General features: G+C 36.8%; 1 protein-coding gene across 1 annotated transcript in view; it reads left to right on the forward strand.

Moving 5' to 3' along the window:
* Positions 1 to 17,913, forward strand: part of USP45 (ubiquitin specific peptidase 45) — a 40,332-nt gene extending 22,419 nt beyond the window's left edge. Inside the window, exons 9-18 of the mRNA XM_053460834.1 lie at positions 4,991 to 5,078; positions 10,451 to 10,532; positions 11,087 to 11,178; positions 12,310 to 12,366; positions 12,901 to 13,032; positions 13,358 to 14,000; positions 14,456 to 14,553; positions 15,147 to 15,233; positions 16,625 to 16,763; positions 17,398 to 17,913. Of these exons, the coding sequence (XP_053316809.1) occupies positions 4,991 to 5,078; positions 10,451 to 10,532; positions 11,087 to 11,178; positions 12,310 to 12,366; positions 12,901 to 13,032; positions 13,358 to 14,000; positions 14,456 to 14,553; positions 15,147 to 15,233; positions 16,625 to 16,763; positions 17,398 to 17,528 (1,549 nt within the window). The 3' untranslated portion in view covers positions 17,529 to 17,913. The remainder of the gene's footprint in view (positions 1 to 4,990; positions 5,079 to 10,450; positions 10,533 to 11,086; positions 11,179 to 12,309; positions 12,367 to 12,900; positions 13,033 to 13,357; positions 14,001 to 14,455; positions 14,554 to 15,146; positions 15,234 to 16,624; positions 16,764 to 17,397) is intronic.
* Positions 17,914 to 19,476: the final 1,563 nt, after the last annotated feature.

Below are 19,476 nucleotides of genomic sequence, written 5' to 3' on the forward strand. Positions count from 1 at the left end.
CTTCTGCGTGCTCTTACATATTTCTTTTCTTGGTTTTTAATCTGCAAGTACATAATGCCGAGAGGTTTTTGTACTTGTTTTTCAGACATGTTCTTCCTGTGACCCAGTCTCCCATCTGTGTGGTGTTGTGTGACTGGTCTCTTCAGAGCTGTGTCTTTGATTTGCTTGAATCTCAGGCTCCACACCAGGTCTCTTTATTGCCAGTACTGAAGAGACCTTCATGAACTGGCAACATTGACGATACCCCAGCCGCAGCTGGCTGTAGTCCCTAATAGGGTTAGCAGGCCAGATACTGCCAGTCTGTCGTGCTTCTGTGCATAGCAGCCCATGTCATCCGAATAACTAATGTAACATGTCCAGAGAGTAAAGCAACATTGACACTGGCGCCTCTGATTCATGCTGCGTGCCTAAAACTGATCTGGGTTTGCAGTATTAAACACACACCACAAGTGTCACACCTATTAGTTACCTCTGTAATAGAAAAAAATGTACAAAAAAACTCCCTAATGGAGCTCCAATAATAATAATAATAATAATAATAATAATAATAATGGAGCTATGTGTGTGATATTGTAAAACTTTATTCTGCTGCTCATTTGTGTTTCTTTTTTTTTTCAATATAACTATTTTTTTATGGATTTGAATTTCAATCAGATGTGTTTAAAACACGTGAACTCCCTACTAGACAAAACTTACATACGTCTAAAATGTCTTATAAGAGCTTTTCCATTGCGTACCGTATAAAACCATAGTGTGTGTCAGCTTACTTTTTGCCATTTCCCCTGATCCGGCCCTGTACCATGGTGGAAAGTAAAACGGCTAGGATGATTCCTTCCATGGCGACTGCTTAGCGTCTGGTACTAATTCATCCACTGTTAATTTTGTTAGTGTTGCAGCTGTCAGACGTTTTGCTGGGACAGATTGGATACATCGCTACAGGGCCCTTCTGTTTGTTTCCACTGCTCTGAATATCAGGAACTCGGAATTACATTTTTTTCCCCTTATCTAGAAATATAGTGCTTGACATGTATTAACCGTTATCATGCCGCATCTTTTCGACAAATTATATATAAGATTCTATCATGAATTCTTTGTCTATTTATATGTAAAAATGTGCTACACTTTATTTCTACACTTTGTTTCATTCTCTACGTGTTGTAATCTGTCATTACTATAAGGCGGGAAAAATGCATATATTGAGGACACAAGAAAAATGCAAAAAAATGTATATATGAATATGCATATAAACATACTACACGCACATTCTATGATGTTGTATGGTGACTGCTTCACACCTATCATTCCAACAGTTTCCATTAAATTATAAAAATTATATATTGCCTCGGTAAGAGAGATAAAGACTGGACTGTATTGCAGAAAATGATCTAAACATGGAATAATTACATTTCATGCAATCTTGTTACCTTTCAAATCCTGAATTACCCTGGATATTTTTATCACGTATGAAGGAAAAAAAACTAAAATAACCAGGTTGTGTTAGGCCACGCATAGGGTTAATTTAGTGCAAAGTAAATTGACAACTTTTATCTGAAAGCAAGCTTGAAGCTTAGATTGTTAGTTTTTAATCCACTGTATATATACATATATGCTATATATATAGCAGGATCAATATTATTGTATTTAGTATTTACAACTCCAGAGGCAGTTCTAAAAAGGTTCTGAGAGAAATAATATACTATGAAAGTTTTTCCAAGTGTTTGTGAGAAATGACCAGCTCTGCAGAATGGAAATTGGTTCACGTTGACGTTCCATTCCACGCTGCGATTGCTGGTAACTGGGGTAGACAGAAATTCAAAGTAACGTAGATGCTGTTAAAGTGCAACTGTCAGATATGATGTTATAATATGAATTATATGACGCCTCATGGTCCTTAGCTTGGGATCAAAAAGCTGGTAAAATATCACTTTAGAGTGGACAATATATATATATATATATATATATATATATGTTAACTCAGTGTTGATAGCCTCTAGCTTTGTGTGGGAGCTTTCCTCTAACCAGACATTGAAATGAACAGGAGTTTAGGTGATAGCAATTCTGCCATGTAATACCATGTCAATGTTCTAATGTGTTTTGATGTGGCTCTTGCCTTCTCTACAGAAAGCACTACTATTCAAAGCAGGACGTTCATACTCCATGGCCTTCTTTTGTGCCATTTGCTAAATGAAACATTTGAAACACAATCTGTGTATATGAGAACTATATTGCCTTTTGTAGACATATATACTATCTGTGACAGTTGCCCTTCACTGTGTCACCATAAGCTGGGGTCCAACCTGTTCTGTCATTATACTGCTGACACTGAACAACAGGTTATAGCGCATTTGTACTGGCTCCCATATGTCTTCACATCTGTGAACGGTCAACTCAACCAACCATTCCAGCCGTCCAGTCCTGCCAAGGATCTTGCTCGGAGCAGAATTTCAAGGAGACGAGAGTGCACATCTTTGAGCTGTCAGAAATCTATGTATCAAGGCAATTAAGTCATTAACTGTTATTTTCATTTAATCTTAGCTTCCTTAAATATTTATGACTGTATAGTTTTTCTTTCCTGCATTTATAATCCTTTAGAGATGGAACAGTCTTAGACTAGAAAATAAGGTCCCTGCCTGCAGGAGTTTATAAAGCAAAAAGGCGGCAAAGGAATCACAAGATCACCAGTATAGTTTGCCCAGGCTAGCCTTTATGTACTGTTTCCTTTCAAATCCAATAGGATTTAATTTGTCGTTGAATTTAATTTATCCATATGACCAACCTCTGAATGAGGTAAGCATTTAAATTGAACACGTCGTCACTGCTTACAGACATAGCAGTGTTCCTAACAATTAAACTTTAAATTGCATGTTGTTTTAAAATAATTTAAATTATCAATGTATTCAATACAGAACTAAAATAATCAAGTCCCTTCCTACCTTAGCTGTGGTAGGAAAAACAACAATAAATGTGTTTTATTTCAGCTGTATATGTAATGTGACATAATGTGACAGTGAGATGGTGCCTCTGAAATATTGCACAATATACAAATAAAAAAAATGCATATGTTGTGTGTATTTATAAAGTTTAAGATAGGGAATTATCTAGGTGTTTTTGAGGTTATCATGGACTGCTGACTATCTAAATTCCCTGACTATGCCAACCTGTTATATTTATGGCTTGGAAACATCAAACATTTTGCTTGCCTCGTGGAATTAATTTTGTAGGTGCCCATGATACTTAGTCGCATTGTTAGCAACTAAGCAAAATGGCTTGGAGATTAAAAAGCAACCACTGAGACAAGTGCTTGTTCACTTTATACAGTATATTTTGGAGCAGCACTTAGTTTTCAAACTAAGTTCCATTAACATAGTACAGAACGTTCGGTGTGTATGTATGTATAAGAGTAAGTGTCTGCAGCGGAAGAGTGTGGGTACATACATATGTAGCCGCCATTGCTGTGGCTGAATAGGTGGCCCCATAAGTGTCCACCAGAACATGGTCACCTGAGCTAGTTTACACTTTTAAGTCGTTAGAACTTGCATGCTTTAACTTAAAAAGTTACTGAAATATTTATAAGCATTTGTGTTCTTGCAACTTCTTCCAAGAAATTGTAGAAATTGCAACATGCATGCCTTTGACTGGTACATGCAACTTTCTCAATTTGTATAAAGTTTTACAAATAAATAAAAAAAAAAAGCTTTTGCCGGGACCCCCTTAACCAAGTGTAGTAATGTGGGGGTTACTAAAGTACTCTTCCCCAAACAGGCCACTGGGAGTTAATAATTGTAAGTTGTTATAAAGTTAATTACACCTGCCCTTAGGCCCTCCTCTCATCTTGTATTCCACGGGATTTATGGGGGTTATAATTTGCAGTTATAAATCTAAAATTAAAAACCCTACTTACTGTCCCACATTTAAGTGTTTTTAAACCTTGGCATTTATCTGCTGTTGTCATCTATTGCCATTGACATATTTTCTTTGGCCCATCACTACATTGATTCAATTCATCTTTCAATCAAATATGGGAGTAACCATAGATACTTCATGTGCATTACATAGGCGACATTGCCCTACTGGTCATCAAGCTCCTTTGAGCACCAACTTCTGAATGGACCAGTTTGGGACACCACACCAAGTTTTCCTTTGTAACTGACTGGTCTGTTCTTAGATGTAGCCTCCATAGTGTTTTTCCTCTATGATGCGTGTCTTTCTGAGGCGGAGTGTCTGGACATGATGTCCTACTCTAACTCCCAGAACATGGCATGATGTAGAAGTTGGGGGGGGGGTCGGTGGAGCTGTACAGGACCCCAGACCTAGGACAGCCACCTCCTTAAATGAACCACTGATAAAGAAGCTATGCTGGTATTTACTCTTTATCATGTAAGTTTGTGCGATATGTTTAGTAAGAACAGACATCCGTTCAGAGAGGACATAACTTCGTTGACTTGTATTAATCTGTGACAGTTGCCCTTCACTGTGTCACCATAAGCAGGGGTCCAACCTGTTCTGTCATTATGCTGCTGACACCGAACAACAGGTTGTAGCGCATTGGTACTGGCTTCCATATGTCTTCACATCTGTGAACGGTCAACTCAACCAACCATTCCAGCCGTCCAGTCCTGCCAAGGATCTTGCTCGGAGCAGAATTTCAAGGAGACGAGAGTGCACATCTTTGAGCCGTCAGAATGTTACGTATCAGCATTAAAGCTCTAATTCAGGACAGGAATAGTTCTATAAGCCATTTTTAATGAAAACAACAGTTTATATTGCAACACACTCCATATATACTTTATAAGTATACTTGTAACCTGAAAATGCATTGCATTTCCAAGTCAACAACTGTTTATCTTACATTTTAAGATAAGCCAGTGGGAATTTGTAAAAATTAGTATTGCATCGTGTGCAATTACTGTTTTATTGAAGTAACAGATCACATCAGTTTAAAGTAGAGGTTGAGAGGGAACTCAATGGATCTATTTTGTGTAATTCACAGGGCTCCTCGATTTAAAACGTTTCAGCAACAAGACAGCCAGGAGCTTCTACATTATCTGCTGGATGCAATGCGGCTGGAAGAAACCAAGGTAAAGTCTTAATTGATCGCTTGATGAATTTGTTATTTATTAGATATATTTTTGTTCATTTAGCTGTGTTGTATACATCAGTTCAAGTTGATCATTCACCAGTTTGTGTGAGAGTTCAGTATACCTTTAAAAAGGGCTTGGAATATGAAAATCCCTCCTTGGGTTTACAAATGGGGGAGGTTGGTAGTGTAGGTTCATACACACTGACCACTCTTAACCACAACGGCTACTCTCAGTTTTACAATTTTGGCCCCTCTGACAAAAGGTATGCAATAATGTTGGTTAGCACTGGCTTTTATGTCATATAAACATACATTTTGTATATATATTATTTAGAGTTTTATTTCAGCCTATTGAAACCACACTGGGTAAAATATGGCACTTTGTTTCTAAACATCTATATTCTGTTGCTAAAGGTTTCAGAGATGTGTGATGGAAAGCATAGACATACTTGAGAACTCTCTGGGTTTCAGATTGTTTTTCCGGGTCCAGGTGTGATGGTCCAGGTCACCACTGCTGTGACGGACGATGACTTACAAGCAGGGTGGCCTCCCGTGGTGCTGCTCTTGAGGCCAGCCATCCATTTACATATGTGGCCACAAATAGAGACTTGAGCCGACTGTGGCACAGAACTCCTATTCAGACTCCTTACACATATATACACATGCAGCTAGTCTAACTCTATACACTTACTATAGTGATCAATATTGTCTGTATAATCTTATGAGGTACATTAAGAGATTGCAGCAATATCAGACACGTATGTGTTGTTTTTTTGTTTGGGGGCAGGAGACTCAGGGTGAGCCATTTCTGAACATTTCCAGGTATGAGCATAGAAGATGTTGATTTACGGCATTTGGAGGGAGCCACCCCAAACAACAAATGATTTATTCCCTTGTAACAAACCCAAAGCACAGGGACGTACCCAATGTGCACATAGGCCTGTCATTGTCCCTCCTCTGCTTTTTTAGTATCTTAAATTGTAGTTAAAGGTGGGTGTGCTAGTCGGTGGTAAAAGCCAGACCTTGGGCTCAACATGTTGAGGTAAGCTAGACTTGACCGCAACACAAAGAAAGGAGCTGATTGAGGCGGGATGATAAGATCATTTGTTGTTGTTTTAATGTCTCAGTGACACATAGGATACAATGTTTTAAACATGAAGTGGCATCTTCTGTCTGACAACCAGAACCAGATCACTGTGTATGACAACTAGGCTCCTCCCCATGTTAGTATGTAATTGTGTGTAACGTACCTATGATGTGTCATTCTTTGAGTTCCCCTGTTCCCTTTTCCTCTTAAGAAAGTTTGGTATGATTATATTGCAGTTTTCTACATTAACCTCACTGCATACATATTCCTTTTTGCAACTATAGGTAGCTTGCATTGCATTTTGTTGTGTCTTTAATCCACTAACATCTAGATTTGTGACACTAAATGCAAAAAAGGTGTTGCAAGGGTCCAATAGTGGCAGTATATTTCCCCCAATTAAATATATATCCATATTTTTGTGCGTTCTTGCTTTTTTTCTTCTACTTTCTTCTTTTAAAGGTTCTGTTATTTCACGTGAAACGTTGCTACTGAATTCTGCATTAAAATCATTATTACCAGTACTATGCAATGTCCAAACTGTTCCTAGAAATGGTTCATTGTGTAACATTTTGTGTCTCATTTATATTTTGTGCCTGGAAAACTTCATGTGACACAACACAGACACTGAAAAGCTGTTGCCATAGAGAATGAAATGGTCTGTTAAAGCTTGTTCTTAATGTCATTAACCCATTAGAGGAAATAATAAAGTGGCATGTCTTTTGGGGATTATTTTATTAACATACTATAGAGTACAATTAATGTTGTAAGTGGAATAACATCTTTAACAAAATCCTGACTCATTTCTACCAGTTATGGGTACAATTGGCTTTGGAAAAAACATAGGGACTATCTGCATGCAAGCTCTGTCCGCAAACTAAATGAAATCAAATAAAACGTAGAAAAGTCAATATAGCTGCTATATTTCTGCACAACTCCCAAGTGCTATAAAAAATAATGTACACATTAAATAACATAACCATTCGTTTGAGAAGGAAAGCAAAAATGACAATTCATTTTATAATTGACATAGCCATTACCCTTTCTTGCTCAACAGTGCAAAACCCTAATGCGTCACCATGAACTGTAAATACTTTTCACACAACGTTCGCCACCATGGCTTGTGATCTTCAGCAGAAGAAAGGCTTTTCTTTTCATGTACCTGTCGTACTGGCTTCATCTGTCAGAAAACTACATGGTAAACTTCTGTACTCGCACGTGCACAAGTCATTTGAAAATAGGGCTTTATGTCTGCATTGGAGATGCTTCCTATCATGGTCAGATAAAGGTTGGATTCCACCCTCTTCTACAATTATGGTTCCTGTTTTGCAGTAATGGTACATTAGTACGAACATCCCCATTATCACCCCGGGGCAGCTCAGCGGGGGGGGGAGAAGCTCTAATAAAAGCTCAGCTTTCAGATTTTTTTTTAACCCAGCCATTTTTTTCAGGGCCGTAGACTGTGTGACAAAATTAGGATGTCAGGTCTGTGGATCTATTCAGGCCCTTGAGCACTGACAGTTGTGCCAGCCCTGTCCAGCAGGACCTTAGCAGTAGCTACATTGTCTTCCCTGGGAACTCCACAGCTGTGAACCATGCAGTCGTAGTGGAGTGTCACTACCATGTGTTTTGTCATTTAAGAAAGCCTACAGCAATATGTCTGCCACCAGAATGCTTTTAGAAAGATTACAAGCATTTACTGTCCTGTTGTATTATTTAACTTTTGTGGTTAGCTTTTGTTTCACACGTCACGTTTCCGCTTTGATATGAGATTTTAAAAACGTGCGTTTTTAACACATGAGGATTCACCATGGGGCTGGCCAGCCTCGTAACTCGGTCTGTCGTAAACATTCTGTAAATTATTATGTAGTATAGGATAATATTATGTAACCAAATTTTTTTGTCAGGTGATCTTTTATTTCTTTGTTGTTGTGTTGAAATGGTTGCATGTCAAGCCAGGCTGAACACCAGTGTAAATAGCCTTTAAAATTGTGTAGCAGACAGTTTTGTTTTTGTGTGTAACCTCTCCCCATTTGAAAAGCACATTTTGAGTACGGAACAGAGCATGTCACTTTGAAAAAGCCATTTGAACCCTCCTCCTTCCTTATTACTATTCAAAGCCTGCATTTTGTTTGACCTAAATAAATGGTTTAATGCACTAATCCCACCAGAGGGGGTTAATTATGGCCTTAATCCCCTTTTAGGTTATTCATCTTGGTGAATTGCCTATCGATTGTCTCTGGTGAATTTTTGACTTTCTAACAAATGGATGATGTTGGCCTTTCATAGTTCTCTGCTCGACCTATAATTGTGAAGTGTTATGTTTGAAGTGTTATGTCTAAATGTTTAACTTTTGGCTGAAATTACTGTAGTTCCATCATGACCATTAGCAGAAATCAGAAGGTAATGCCTTGGGATTTATTGAATCACTTAGTTATGTTGTTTTTTTGGCAACACCTCTTGACGTTTTCACATAAGTATTACTCTTTCTTATCTTTTATTCTTACAAAAGTATACAATGATATAATTTCACAGTTTCAAAACACACCATATATTTCCAATCAGATCATATATATCAATATTTTATAATTTCAGTCTTACTGTAAATATTCCATGTTTTATTCATACTATTACTCAAAGCTGATATTAGTATGTCTTCTTAAGGTCTTTTATTATCAGCTACTGCTTTTTACAAATCCATTCATTCTACTCTCATACCACATTCTTGGCCTCGGGAGAGGAGGGCAAACCAAGAATAAGTTCAAGTATTATCATATTATAAATATATTACTTTATTGTGTTCAGGGCTAAAGTTAAGATTCTCCAGGACTTAGATGATCAATAACCTCAATATCATCTTCTAGGTATAGTTTCCATGGATCCCATATCTTATTACATTTATCAAGATTCTTTTGCTTATGAAAATGTCCTCTTGACTTTTTAAACAAATACTTTAGTGACTTGGAAAGAAGCCAGGAATGTTTAGATGACTTCCTTACATATAGCTTTATATAGGTAAATAATTTAGCTCAAGACCAAAGTATTACGGTATTTTATTGATACAAATTAAGGACTAATCTTTAACTGCAGTTGCCCTATTTTACATTTATATGTACCCAACATATTGCTTCTTTGATGGACAGTTCTATACATCCCTTCACTTAGCATTAAACAAAATAGATTAAAAAAAAAAGCTTAAAAAATATTTTTATACAGCCACACTAATTATAGAAAATGACTCCCACATACGGTATACTAATTTAGTTATCTTGATTTTAGCGACACGTCATGCATTGGTGTTGTAATTATTGAAACATGGATTACCTTTTAACCTTCAGTCTTGAGTACAATTCTCCCAGAAAATAATGCTTGCTAAACTACCATTCCTATGTATAGGGGATGGTCCAGTTGAAGCCAGTTTTATTTTGGGTCATTTTAAATTATGAATGTACATTTGCCCCTAGCAAGATATCTTTTTAAAATTTATATTTTATGGCTACATTGTAATAAGGAAAATTAATATCGCCAAATGTATCCTAGAGAAGATGAATTATTCTGGGCCAACATAGAAACTGACAACAGAACCATTCAATCATATATTTCATTTAAATGAATTTTGCCCAATTTGTGAATTTGTACAAGTAAAAAATGAACGAGAAAATGCCAAATGTTCACTATCTATTTATTCATTCATTTGTCCATTTTGGCGCCTCACCTCACCTTCCTCTCCTTAGCTTAATCACCTGGATCCTCATATTTACTGGGAACTCATCTAACAGTCAATTAAAGCTTGTTACATTGTATTGGAGTCCTAAAATGTAATGCTCGGTGATTGAGTGTTGGATGACATCTCAAGAAATATGGACCATGTTCTGAAGTCAAGAATAGAAAGGGTGAGGAAGATAAAGAAGCATGTAGATAAAGTAACTTGTGTAGTTTTCATGTGTATAGCATAGTAGAACTGTGTACATCATGGTATGAATGTGCATAGGGTAGGGTCACTGTATTGGTTAGTATGGATGTCCATAGGGTACACTGATGGTTGTCTTCAAAATGTCTGTGGAAATCTGAAAGTTAACTATTCTTATAAAAACTTATATAAGTTATTTGACAGTTAAAATCAAATAATTTAAGTAGGAATATAGTTTAAACATCCTTGATTAACACAACAAATCACCGTGTTTTATTCTGCGTTCCATGCTTTAAACCTGTTTTACACAGTGCGTCATCATATGCTGTTAAATATTGTTTTTTGTCTTTTTTATTTTTTATTTTTTACTATTTAGAGAATACAAGCTGGCATTTTAAAAGCATTCAACAACCCTACTACCAAAACTGCAGATGAAGAAACAAAAAGAAAAGTCAAAGGTAAGGATGCATTTATTTCTGCTGAAATTATTTCCCGTACCTAAACTTATCTCGTTTTTGTTCATTATTAAGAATGTTAGTGGAATCAACATTATCTAGTCTTTTCGGTGGGCTTTATTAGTTAGAAGGAGAGTTGCCAGCAGAGTTGTGATTCCATCTCTGTCATGTCACTCTCCATTATAAAGGACGAATTAATGCATAATTCAATGGGTGTGGGGATGTCTCACTGATTTAACTATACGTTATACAGGGCCAGCCGAGGTTTACGTGTAGCAGAAGCTTACTAGGGTTGGTCCTTCATAATGGATTGTGAAGTCAAGGAGTGGAAACCAGAACTCTCCTGCAAAGTTTCCAACCCTTCCTTTATTGACTGTCATTACTATAAAAATAACACAGTTGTGTGGAGGGGTTTTCCATTTTGGTAGTAAAGTGCCATCTAGTGGATTGTTGTGTTTCCAGTGTTGCCTGCTAACCTGTTTCTACTATTTTAATCATTACACAATGCCATACAATTGATTCTCTTGTGTAAATATGATTTTCTCCTTTTGACCCAGCATATGGAAGAGAAGGTGTAAAGATGAATTTCATTGACAGAATATTTGTGGGTGAATTGACAAGCACAGTAATGTGTGAAGAATGTGAAAATGTAAGTGCGTCTAGAATCTAAGTAGAATTAATCCAGAACTGTTCCACTGTTGACAGTAGCTTCTAACTGCTAGGGCATCCCATCAGAATTCTTGGAGCCCAGTATGAACTGAAAGAAAGGACACCCCTTCTTCATCCTGCCCCATGCTCACAATGGGACTACATGGCATAATCCCCAGAAAGTAGGCCTTGAGCCAGACCCTCCAATGGCCTTGTTCCAGGTATTGGGCTCTGAGGGTCCAGTCTCTGAGGGACCTATCCCGGGTAGCAGGTCACAGGTAGGCCCCCTGCTTGCCTGGGCCACATATGTGGGTACTTGCTGTAACCCCTGATGGCATGCCAGTGCTCTATCATCAATTGCTTTAGAGACACACTCAAGTGTAATATTAAGTATAATTTATCGTATAATTTTTATAATATTGTCCAGCTTTGTATGCTGAGAGCAAAAAAATCAGGGTAAAAAAAGTTTTAAAAAGGTTTTTTTGTAAAAAGAAAATATAGGTCTAAATTGAGATAAGTCTGCTGTTCAATGCCGGTGCAGAGTGTCCCGCTTACACAAAGCATAAGAAACCTTCCCATGTTGGGGTAGTTATGTAATTTGGAGGGGTAGCTAGTTTTTCTGGACTTTTCTGTAGCAATTCCTAAGCATCAAAGAAGCATTTTGGAAAAAAGTACATAAAATTAATTCTACAGTCAAACTTTGGTAAAAGTTGTTTTTAGAATGGCTGTATGATTATTGTCCAGATGCTTAGCCAAAAACCCAGAGCTTTTCAGAAATGCCTTATGATTTACGCATGGGTCATGTGATCGTTATTTATTTTAGAGGAGTAGAAATGTCATAGTCTAAAACTAGAGGGTCAGAGGTTTCCTTGTAATGTTCGGAAGTTTTACTTTACTAAGAGGTTGGTAGAGGCTAGTACAAAAACGACAGGTATAATATACGACAGTATATAAGCTATGAAGTGGTTAATGTATGTTATACTATATTATTATACCATATTTGTTTTATTGTTATTATTATCCATTCGTTCACAAATAATTATACATGGCTTAAGAGTGTGCAAATATACAAAAACTATATTAAGACTGCTGGTAAAGACAAATTCACTTTATTACCTTTTTTGTCTTTAAGATTTCTGCAGTAAAGGAAGCATTTATTGATCTGTCACTACCGATTGTAGAGGAGAGGGTGAGTGAAACATATTTCATATAATACTTTGTGATTCATCTGAATGGATTCATCAATGGCTACATTCATGAATGGTGTTAAATTGAGTAGTGTCGTAAAAACACCAGTAGATTTGTTTTTGTTACATAGCAATTGCTTTTGTCTTGAGATACTATACATACAATGCATCTACTGTAATATATAAATTATATAAATTTTCTGGGGTGACAGCCAGGACACCTCTAGTCCAGGCACCCTAGGCAGCAGCCTAACTTGCTTGGCACTAAGACCGGCCCTGTTTTGCAATATATCTTTACCACCTTTTGGAAATGGCATTTTTATGAATACCATTCAGGAAGCTTAAGAATAAGATACAGAATTGTCCAAGTAGTTGTCCAGAAACCTTACCTAATAGTACAGGGGTCCGTACTAATGAAGATCAATCTGGTCCCCAGGTTTAATCTTTATAAATGGAATACAATATACTAATGGACATGCCACAGATTTTCTGTTTATATGCTGTTGATTTGATAAGCCATTTTTGTGTTTTTATAGGTATCCAAACCAGTGCTTTGTGGCAGAGGAAACAAAAGTAAAAGTACTCAGGAAGAGGAGGCCAACACTCCGTGTCACTGTAATAACAATCAACCCTTGAGGAATTATTCTCTAACCAAAGATAAAGTAAAGGTATATAGTACCTCCATGCCCTGTACATGTGTGTCTGCCTCTCTCTCTCTCTCTCTCTCTCTCTCTCTCTCTCTCTCTCTCTCTCTCTCTCTCTCTCTCTCTCTCTCTCTCTCGATCAATCAAGTTGTCAGATTATCCCGCTCGAGAGGGAGCTACAGTTGATATCTGAGGGTTTGCACTTGACGTGACATTTGCAGTTATGACTTTAAACTGTCTTTTTATGTGCTTTTCCTTTTATGTTTTTGTTTCCTTTTTATCTGTTGTATATTTCTAAACAGAAGTAACTGCTTACCCATGAATTGTGGAACTTCTATTTCCATTTTAGAATCACTTGAATGATGAGGGGCAGAGTTGGAAATCTGGTAGTACTGATGACAAGAGAAACCTTGTAATAGTGCAAGAAACGGTGGATAATGCTATTATAGATAGCAGAACAGAAGATGGAGTTCTTTGGAAATTACAATCTGTAAGCAGGGGTTTGGCACCTGGAAGCCAATCAGATGGCAGTGAGAGAGATGAAGGGAGTCAGATGGAAAGCAGTGGAGATGCAGACAGCGAAGCCTCAGAATGTGAGAATCCATCAGTCCAGACAGGACCCAGAAGAGGAAACCATGTCGATGAGGGCATGGACAATGACTTTCATGATTCTCAGAATGATGCTCTTTCTGGTGCCTTATGCAAGCTCAGTCTCGATCCTGAGACAAAGAAGAACAGTCATTGTAAAAGGGACATGTCAGACAGTGTTACCAACAGCATGCCATGTCCTCATTCAAAGTGCATATCCCAGAGACCCCAAACTGCTTTTCAGACCCTCTCTCAGGGCTATTCAGCTAGCTCCAAGGAATGTTCTGTGCAGTCCTGTCTCTACCAGTTTACCTCCGTCGAGTTATTAATGGGGAACAACAAACTGCTATGTGAAAAGTGTTCAGAAAACAGGCAAAAATTCCATAAGACATCCAACCTTGCAGGTAATGCACGTGCCTATTGACATTGTCCAATATTACACAGATAATCATTTTTTGCTTTTTATAATGATATTTTCCTTTTATGTTAGCCACAACAGCAACAACCCCTACTCTGTAACTGTAAAGGTAATAATAGAATGCACAGATATTAGGCGACAATCTTTTAAATAAGATTAATTAATTTGTAGAAAGAAGATATAATACCTCTCCGATCCGATAAACAGCTCATTATGCAATAGACCACCAGAAAGCCAGATCACCCAATAGGGCTATCTATTCCCATAATGTGACAGAAGGATTGCCACCCACAGACCTACCATCCAGGGCTTAATTACCTTGGGTAAGAATGCATTATTGAATGCATACATATTATCATTTTGGTGGTAAAACATCTAAACTATTGATTTACATTATTCATTGTGTATAATATAATCCGGTCTTTTATTTTTACTATTTAGAAGAGAAGATAGAAAGTGTTTATACTAATGCTCGGAAACAGCTTTTAATTTCTGCAGCACCAGCTAATCTCGTTTTACACCTCAAACGGTTTTACCAGGTGAGTCACAAAATTCCATGTACAACAAGAATTAGTTTGTGTCAAACCACAATACTTGATTTTTGCATTTATACTTCTAACGTGCACAGCTATTATCAACGGTATAATATGTATAGACAATACATATTTGATCAATTACTATTTACATAATATAATGCAGTTTTTTAGGATATAGTAGCCCAACATTTCTTGAGGTAGATATACATGGTTGGTCCAAAACAACACAAAAACACTATATATATATATAGTGTATTTACTCGAATCATTCTTTCTGCGTATGTCAAAAGGTGTAATGTGTCATAATGCCAAAAAAAAACAAAAATAAAAGTAAGAATATTTTAAAGGTAAGTCAATTTTTTTCTCCTTTATTTATTTCCCTCCACCGCAACAGGCTTACTGATAGAAAGCAATGTCATGGCCCATTATTGCAACAACACATTGAAGGCTTTGGCTTACTCAGCTGCGTCTTAGTCATTAATAGGTTGGTCTAAGCCCAAAAGACCTGATCCGTCTTAATCATTTCCACTTGCACCTTTTGCTCTATGCTTCTGTAAAATGTACCTTTAACGTTAATACCTTGTCATTGATCACAGAATGGTTTAACCTTACGGAAAATCAACAGACACGTGGACTTCCCTTTTAAATTGGACTTGGCACCTTATTGCTCAATATCCTGCAAGGTATGTCATTGATAATTATGTTCCTCAATAAAGGCTTTCTTATATTATATGTTATATTGTCTCCAGCTGTAAAGAAAACCAAAATGATAACCAATCAGATTTATCAATAGACAACACTTCTTGTGTTTTAACCTCATTTCTAAGGGACAGATACACTCATATGGTAGTTTTTTCAAAAGACAATAAAAAAAATTGGATTATTTTTTATATACATAGTTACATAGTTATAAAGGCTGAAAAAAGACATGCGTCCATCAAGTTCAGCCTTTCCTATATCTGTTAATTTGTTGCTGTTGATCCAAAAGAAGGCAAAAAAACCCCAGCTTCCAATTTTGCACTAACCAGGGAAAAAAATTCCTTCTTGACCCCAAAATGGCAGCCAGATTTCTCCTTGGATCAATAAGCTGTTTCCCCATAATTAAAGATTATATCCCTGAATATTAGGTATTTCCAGGTATCCATCCAGTTGCAGTTTAAACGTCTGTACAGACTCCGATAAAAGTACCTCTGCAGGCAGAGAATTCCACATCCTTATTGTCCTTACTGTAAAAAACCCTTTCCTCTGCTTTAGTCTAAATCTCCTTTCTTCCAGTCTGAACGCATGACCACGTGTCCTATGCATAGTCCTGTTTATGAACAGATTTCCACACAATGGTTTGTATTGGCCCCGAATATATTTATATAATGCTATCATATCCCCTCTGAGGTGCCCTTTTTCTAAACTAAACAGATTTAAATTTGTTAACCTTTACCCCTAATTCACTACCGTTTAGGGTGTCGGTTGCTTGTGCATTTGCTACCCCGAAGTGCATAACTTTACATTTATCTACATTGAATTTCATCTGCCATTTGAGTGCCCAGTCCCCCAGTCTATCTAGATCCCTCTGCAGCACAGTAATATCCTGCTTGCCCTGTATAACTTTACCTAGTTTTGTGTCATCTGCAAACACAGAAACATGACTTTCAACGCCTACTGCCAGGTCATTTATAAATATGTTGAATAAAATTGGTCCCAGAACAGAACCCTGAGGGACACCAGTTTTGACCAGCTTGAAAATTTACCATTTATAACAACTCTCTGTTCTCTATCTCTAAGCCAATGTTCTACCCAAGAACAAGAATTTGCATCTAGGCCAATTTCCTTCAGTTTGAATACTAACCTATTGTGTGGAATCGTGTCAAACGCCTTGGCAAAATCCAAGTAAAAGTATATGTTTAGTCCACATATTTTCAGCTGTGTTAAATGGTTTTGTGTCTCAGATGAGGAGCTCCTGTCATGCCGTTTCTTAGACAAAAGAAGATCTTGGAGTCATTGTCAGGAATTTAGAAATCCAATTTTAGTATCTGTTTAAACTGAAATTACACCTTGATTTTGTGCTTTATTTTATAAGAATGCTTTAGACAAGAGTGTTCTGTACAGTCTATATGGGATAGTGGAACATAGTGGCTCCATGAGAGAAGGACACTATTCTGCGTATGTGAAAATCCGGTTTCCTCCCAGAAGCATAGGGGTCAATAAGAGTGGTACAGGTCAGTAGTTAATTGTTTTATTTTCTGCATGTATCTCTTGCTGCTAACATGTATAATGTTCAGATTTTCTGAGATTAAGTTGGAGGCAGTACCAGTAGGTGTAAGGTTTACATTTTATGATGCTTTATATTTGTTATCAGTTCTTTGGTACAATGTTGTACCAAATTACATGTGCATGATGAAAGAAAATCTGTGCGCTTGGTTAGACAAAACAAGATAACAATTTACTGAATAAAAATATCAAACAGTTGTCCATATGCAGCATCATTGTCCTCAAAGCATATGTGAGGTCCAAAACCATGCTTCATATCCATACAGTTACTATAGGAAAAAAGGGAGAAAATGCTCCATGGCATAGTATGAAAAGACAATATATATATATATAAACGCTGGGTCTCACTACACTGTGGGATTATAATGTATACAATGTTTATAATGTGCCCGTTGAGCTCTACAAGCACAAACCACTACTTTTGGAGAAGTGACTTGTGCCGTGGCTACCAGAAGGTTTCCAGATTGTGTGGGGCATATACCCTGAACAGACTGGCACGCACCTGCAACACTGATGTGTAGTTACAGACAAGGTGTTTCTATATTTATCAGTAACGCTATTTTATTTGTGCTTGTATTACAGGCTCCAGCGATTGCACGAGGTCCGCTTCAGGTCAGTGGGTGTATGTTAGTGATACCCACGTGCAGACAGTTTCCGAATCTCGTGTTCTCAGTTCACAAGCATATCTATTGTTTTATGAAAGATTGTGCTAGTTATCATTAAAGTGAATCTAGACACACCGTATTTTTGTTATGTGCCAAGTTATATGTACTATGCAATAATGAAACTCAATAGGGATTAAATAGCTATTACTATCCCATTTTAAATACCCAAAACTAGTGATCCTCCCCATTCTGTATCCTGTCCCACACATCCTCAGAGCACAATATGGCTTCTTTCTGCCTCTCCCTTCCCTCTACCTACAACTTTTCTAAATCTATCTCCTTCAATTCATGTTCTTCGCACGCTATTCCCATTTTTACATTTGCCTCTATATTTTTTTTACATCCTAGTTTATTATCCCCTCCTTTTCTCTTGGTTACCGAAATAAAAAAGTCATAGAGGAAGGACAGAGTTGTATACATTTATAGGTAAAAATAGGAAGACACAAAAATAAGAAAAAGCTTTACACAATTATTACCAGGAACCAGTGGCAGATGCTGTGGGGCTTATGATGCCATGGGCATTGTAGTTATAAAACATGTCACAAAGGCATTAAGGGGACAAAGTGAGAAACCGAAGAACAAGGAGGGCCAATGTGGATTATTAAAATTACATTAAAAATGTTTAAACTTATAACACAGTATACAGTAGATAAATGTAAAGCAGAGTAACTGTAGAACATATTTATTGCAGAAACACGGGTCAATGCCCATTAAACCCATGGTGCAATACAGTAGAACTTGGTGGATATTTCTTCCAGTCTGGGACTGGAGAGAAAGCATTCAACACAATCGATGGAAAGTTATTGCATCGCAGCTGTGAAAACCTACAGGACTTATAATATTATCAGTTAGTAAAATGGTATATCAAGTATTTTTGATATGATTAGCTGCAGATTGTCATACTTATGACGTAGGTATGAAAGTATCGTTTTTGGTATAAGCTCATGTTAAAGTGGGTACTTGAAATAATAACTGCATTGCAGTGAATGGTTTTATTTGCATACCTTTGCAGAAAAATCCATGATTCTGGAATATGTTTTGGACATGTGAATTTACATAAAAGTGGGCACTGTATTTAAATACACACATGTAGGATATGGCTGGAAATAAGTGACCTATGGCTACACCATGATAACTTTTTTACAAAGTGCATTTTTTGCAGTGCTGTGATGATATCTAATGTGTTGGTGGATGAATTTAACCATATGAGTGTGAAATTACTTGATCAAAAGATTTGAACACTGTCTTAAAAAGAATTGGTTATGGAATATCTTCATTGTGAATAAAGTTCCCCATGAGCCTTTAGATATGTTGTTTTGATTGCTTTAACAAAAATCTTCTCATTGAGCTGGAACTTGGTCTATGTAGGGTTCTGTTTTTTTCAATAAAGAAGTTGCTTTTTAGTGTTAAGTTGTGTCTTCTTATAATAAAAGCACACTGAGATGGTCCATCATCCATAGTGTGTATTAGCTTTGAACGCATTGGAGCTGGAGTGCATATCGTACTATATTTTTCTTTAATAACACGGCTTAAACATCAACACAGGTTTAGGTGTCAATAGGAATTTTGACAGTTATTGTGACATGGAGGAAGGAGAGCAATTACAAACTAATGTATTGGTCTGTTTATGCTTAAATTAATGATTTTACCTTACTGCTTTTTGAAGCCTGAAATATGGCTTTCAACATAACAAACTTTGTGTTACTGAATTGTACTTTCTTTTACATGTGTATATTATAAATTATACTGTAGTTTGTGATGTAAATAAAATAAAGTAAGAAACATTGTTTGGGTAAACCTTGCCTTAATATGTGTTACTAGCTGATTGTATACACTTTGTGTCTATGGCCTTCATTATGTTTCTTTCAGTCTCATTGTTTCAAATTAATTACATATCATTCCTGTGCTGCAAGCATCCTGTTTTTATCATATAATGTACCTGTTTCTGTATGTCAACACTGCCCTCTAGTGTCAAGATACATGTCATGCAATAAAT

Source organism: Spea bombifrons, chromosome 3 (assembly GCF_027358695.1).
Source record: "Spea bombifrons isolate aSpeBom1 chromosome 3, aSpeBom1.2.pri, whole genome shotgun sequence".
In the NCBI taxonomy this organism is placed as follows: Eukaryota; Metazoa; Chordata; class Amphibia; order Anura; family Pelobatidae; genus Spea; species Spea bombifrons.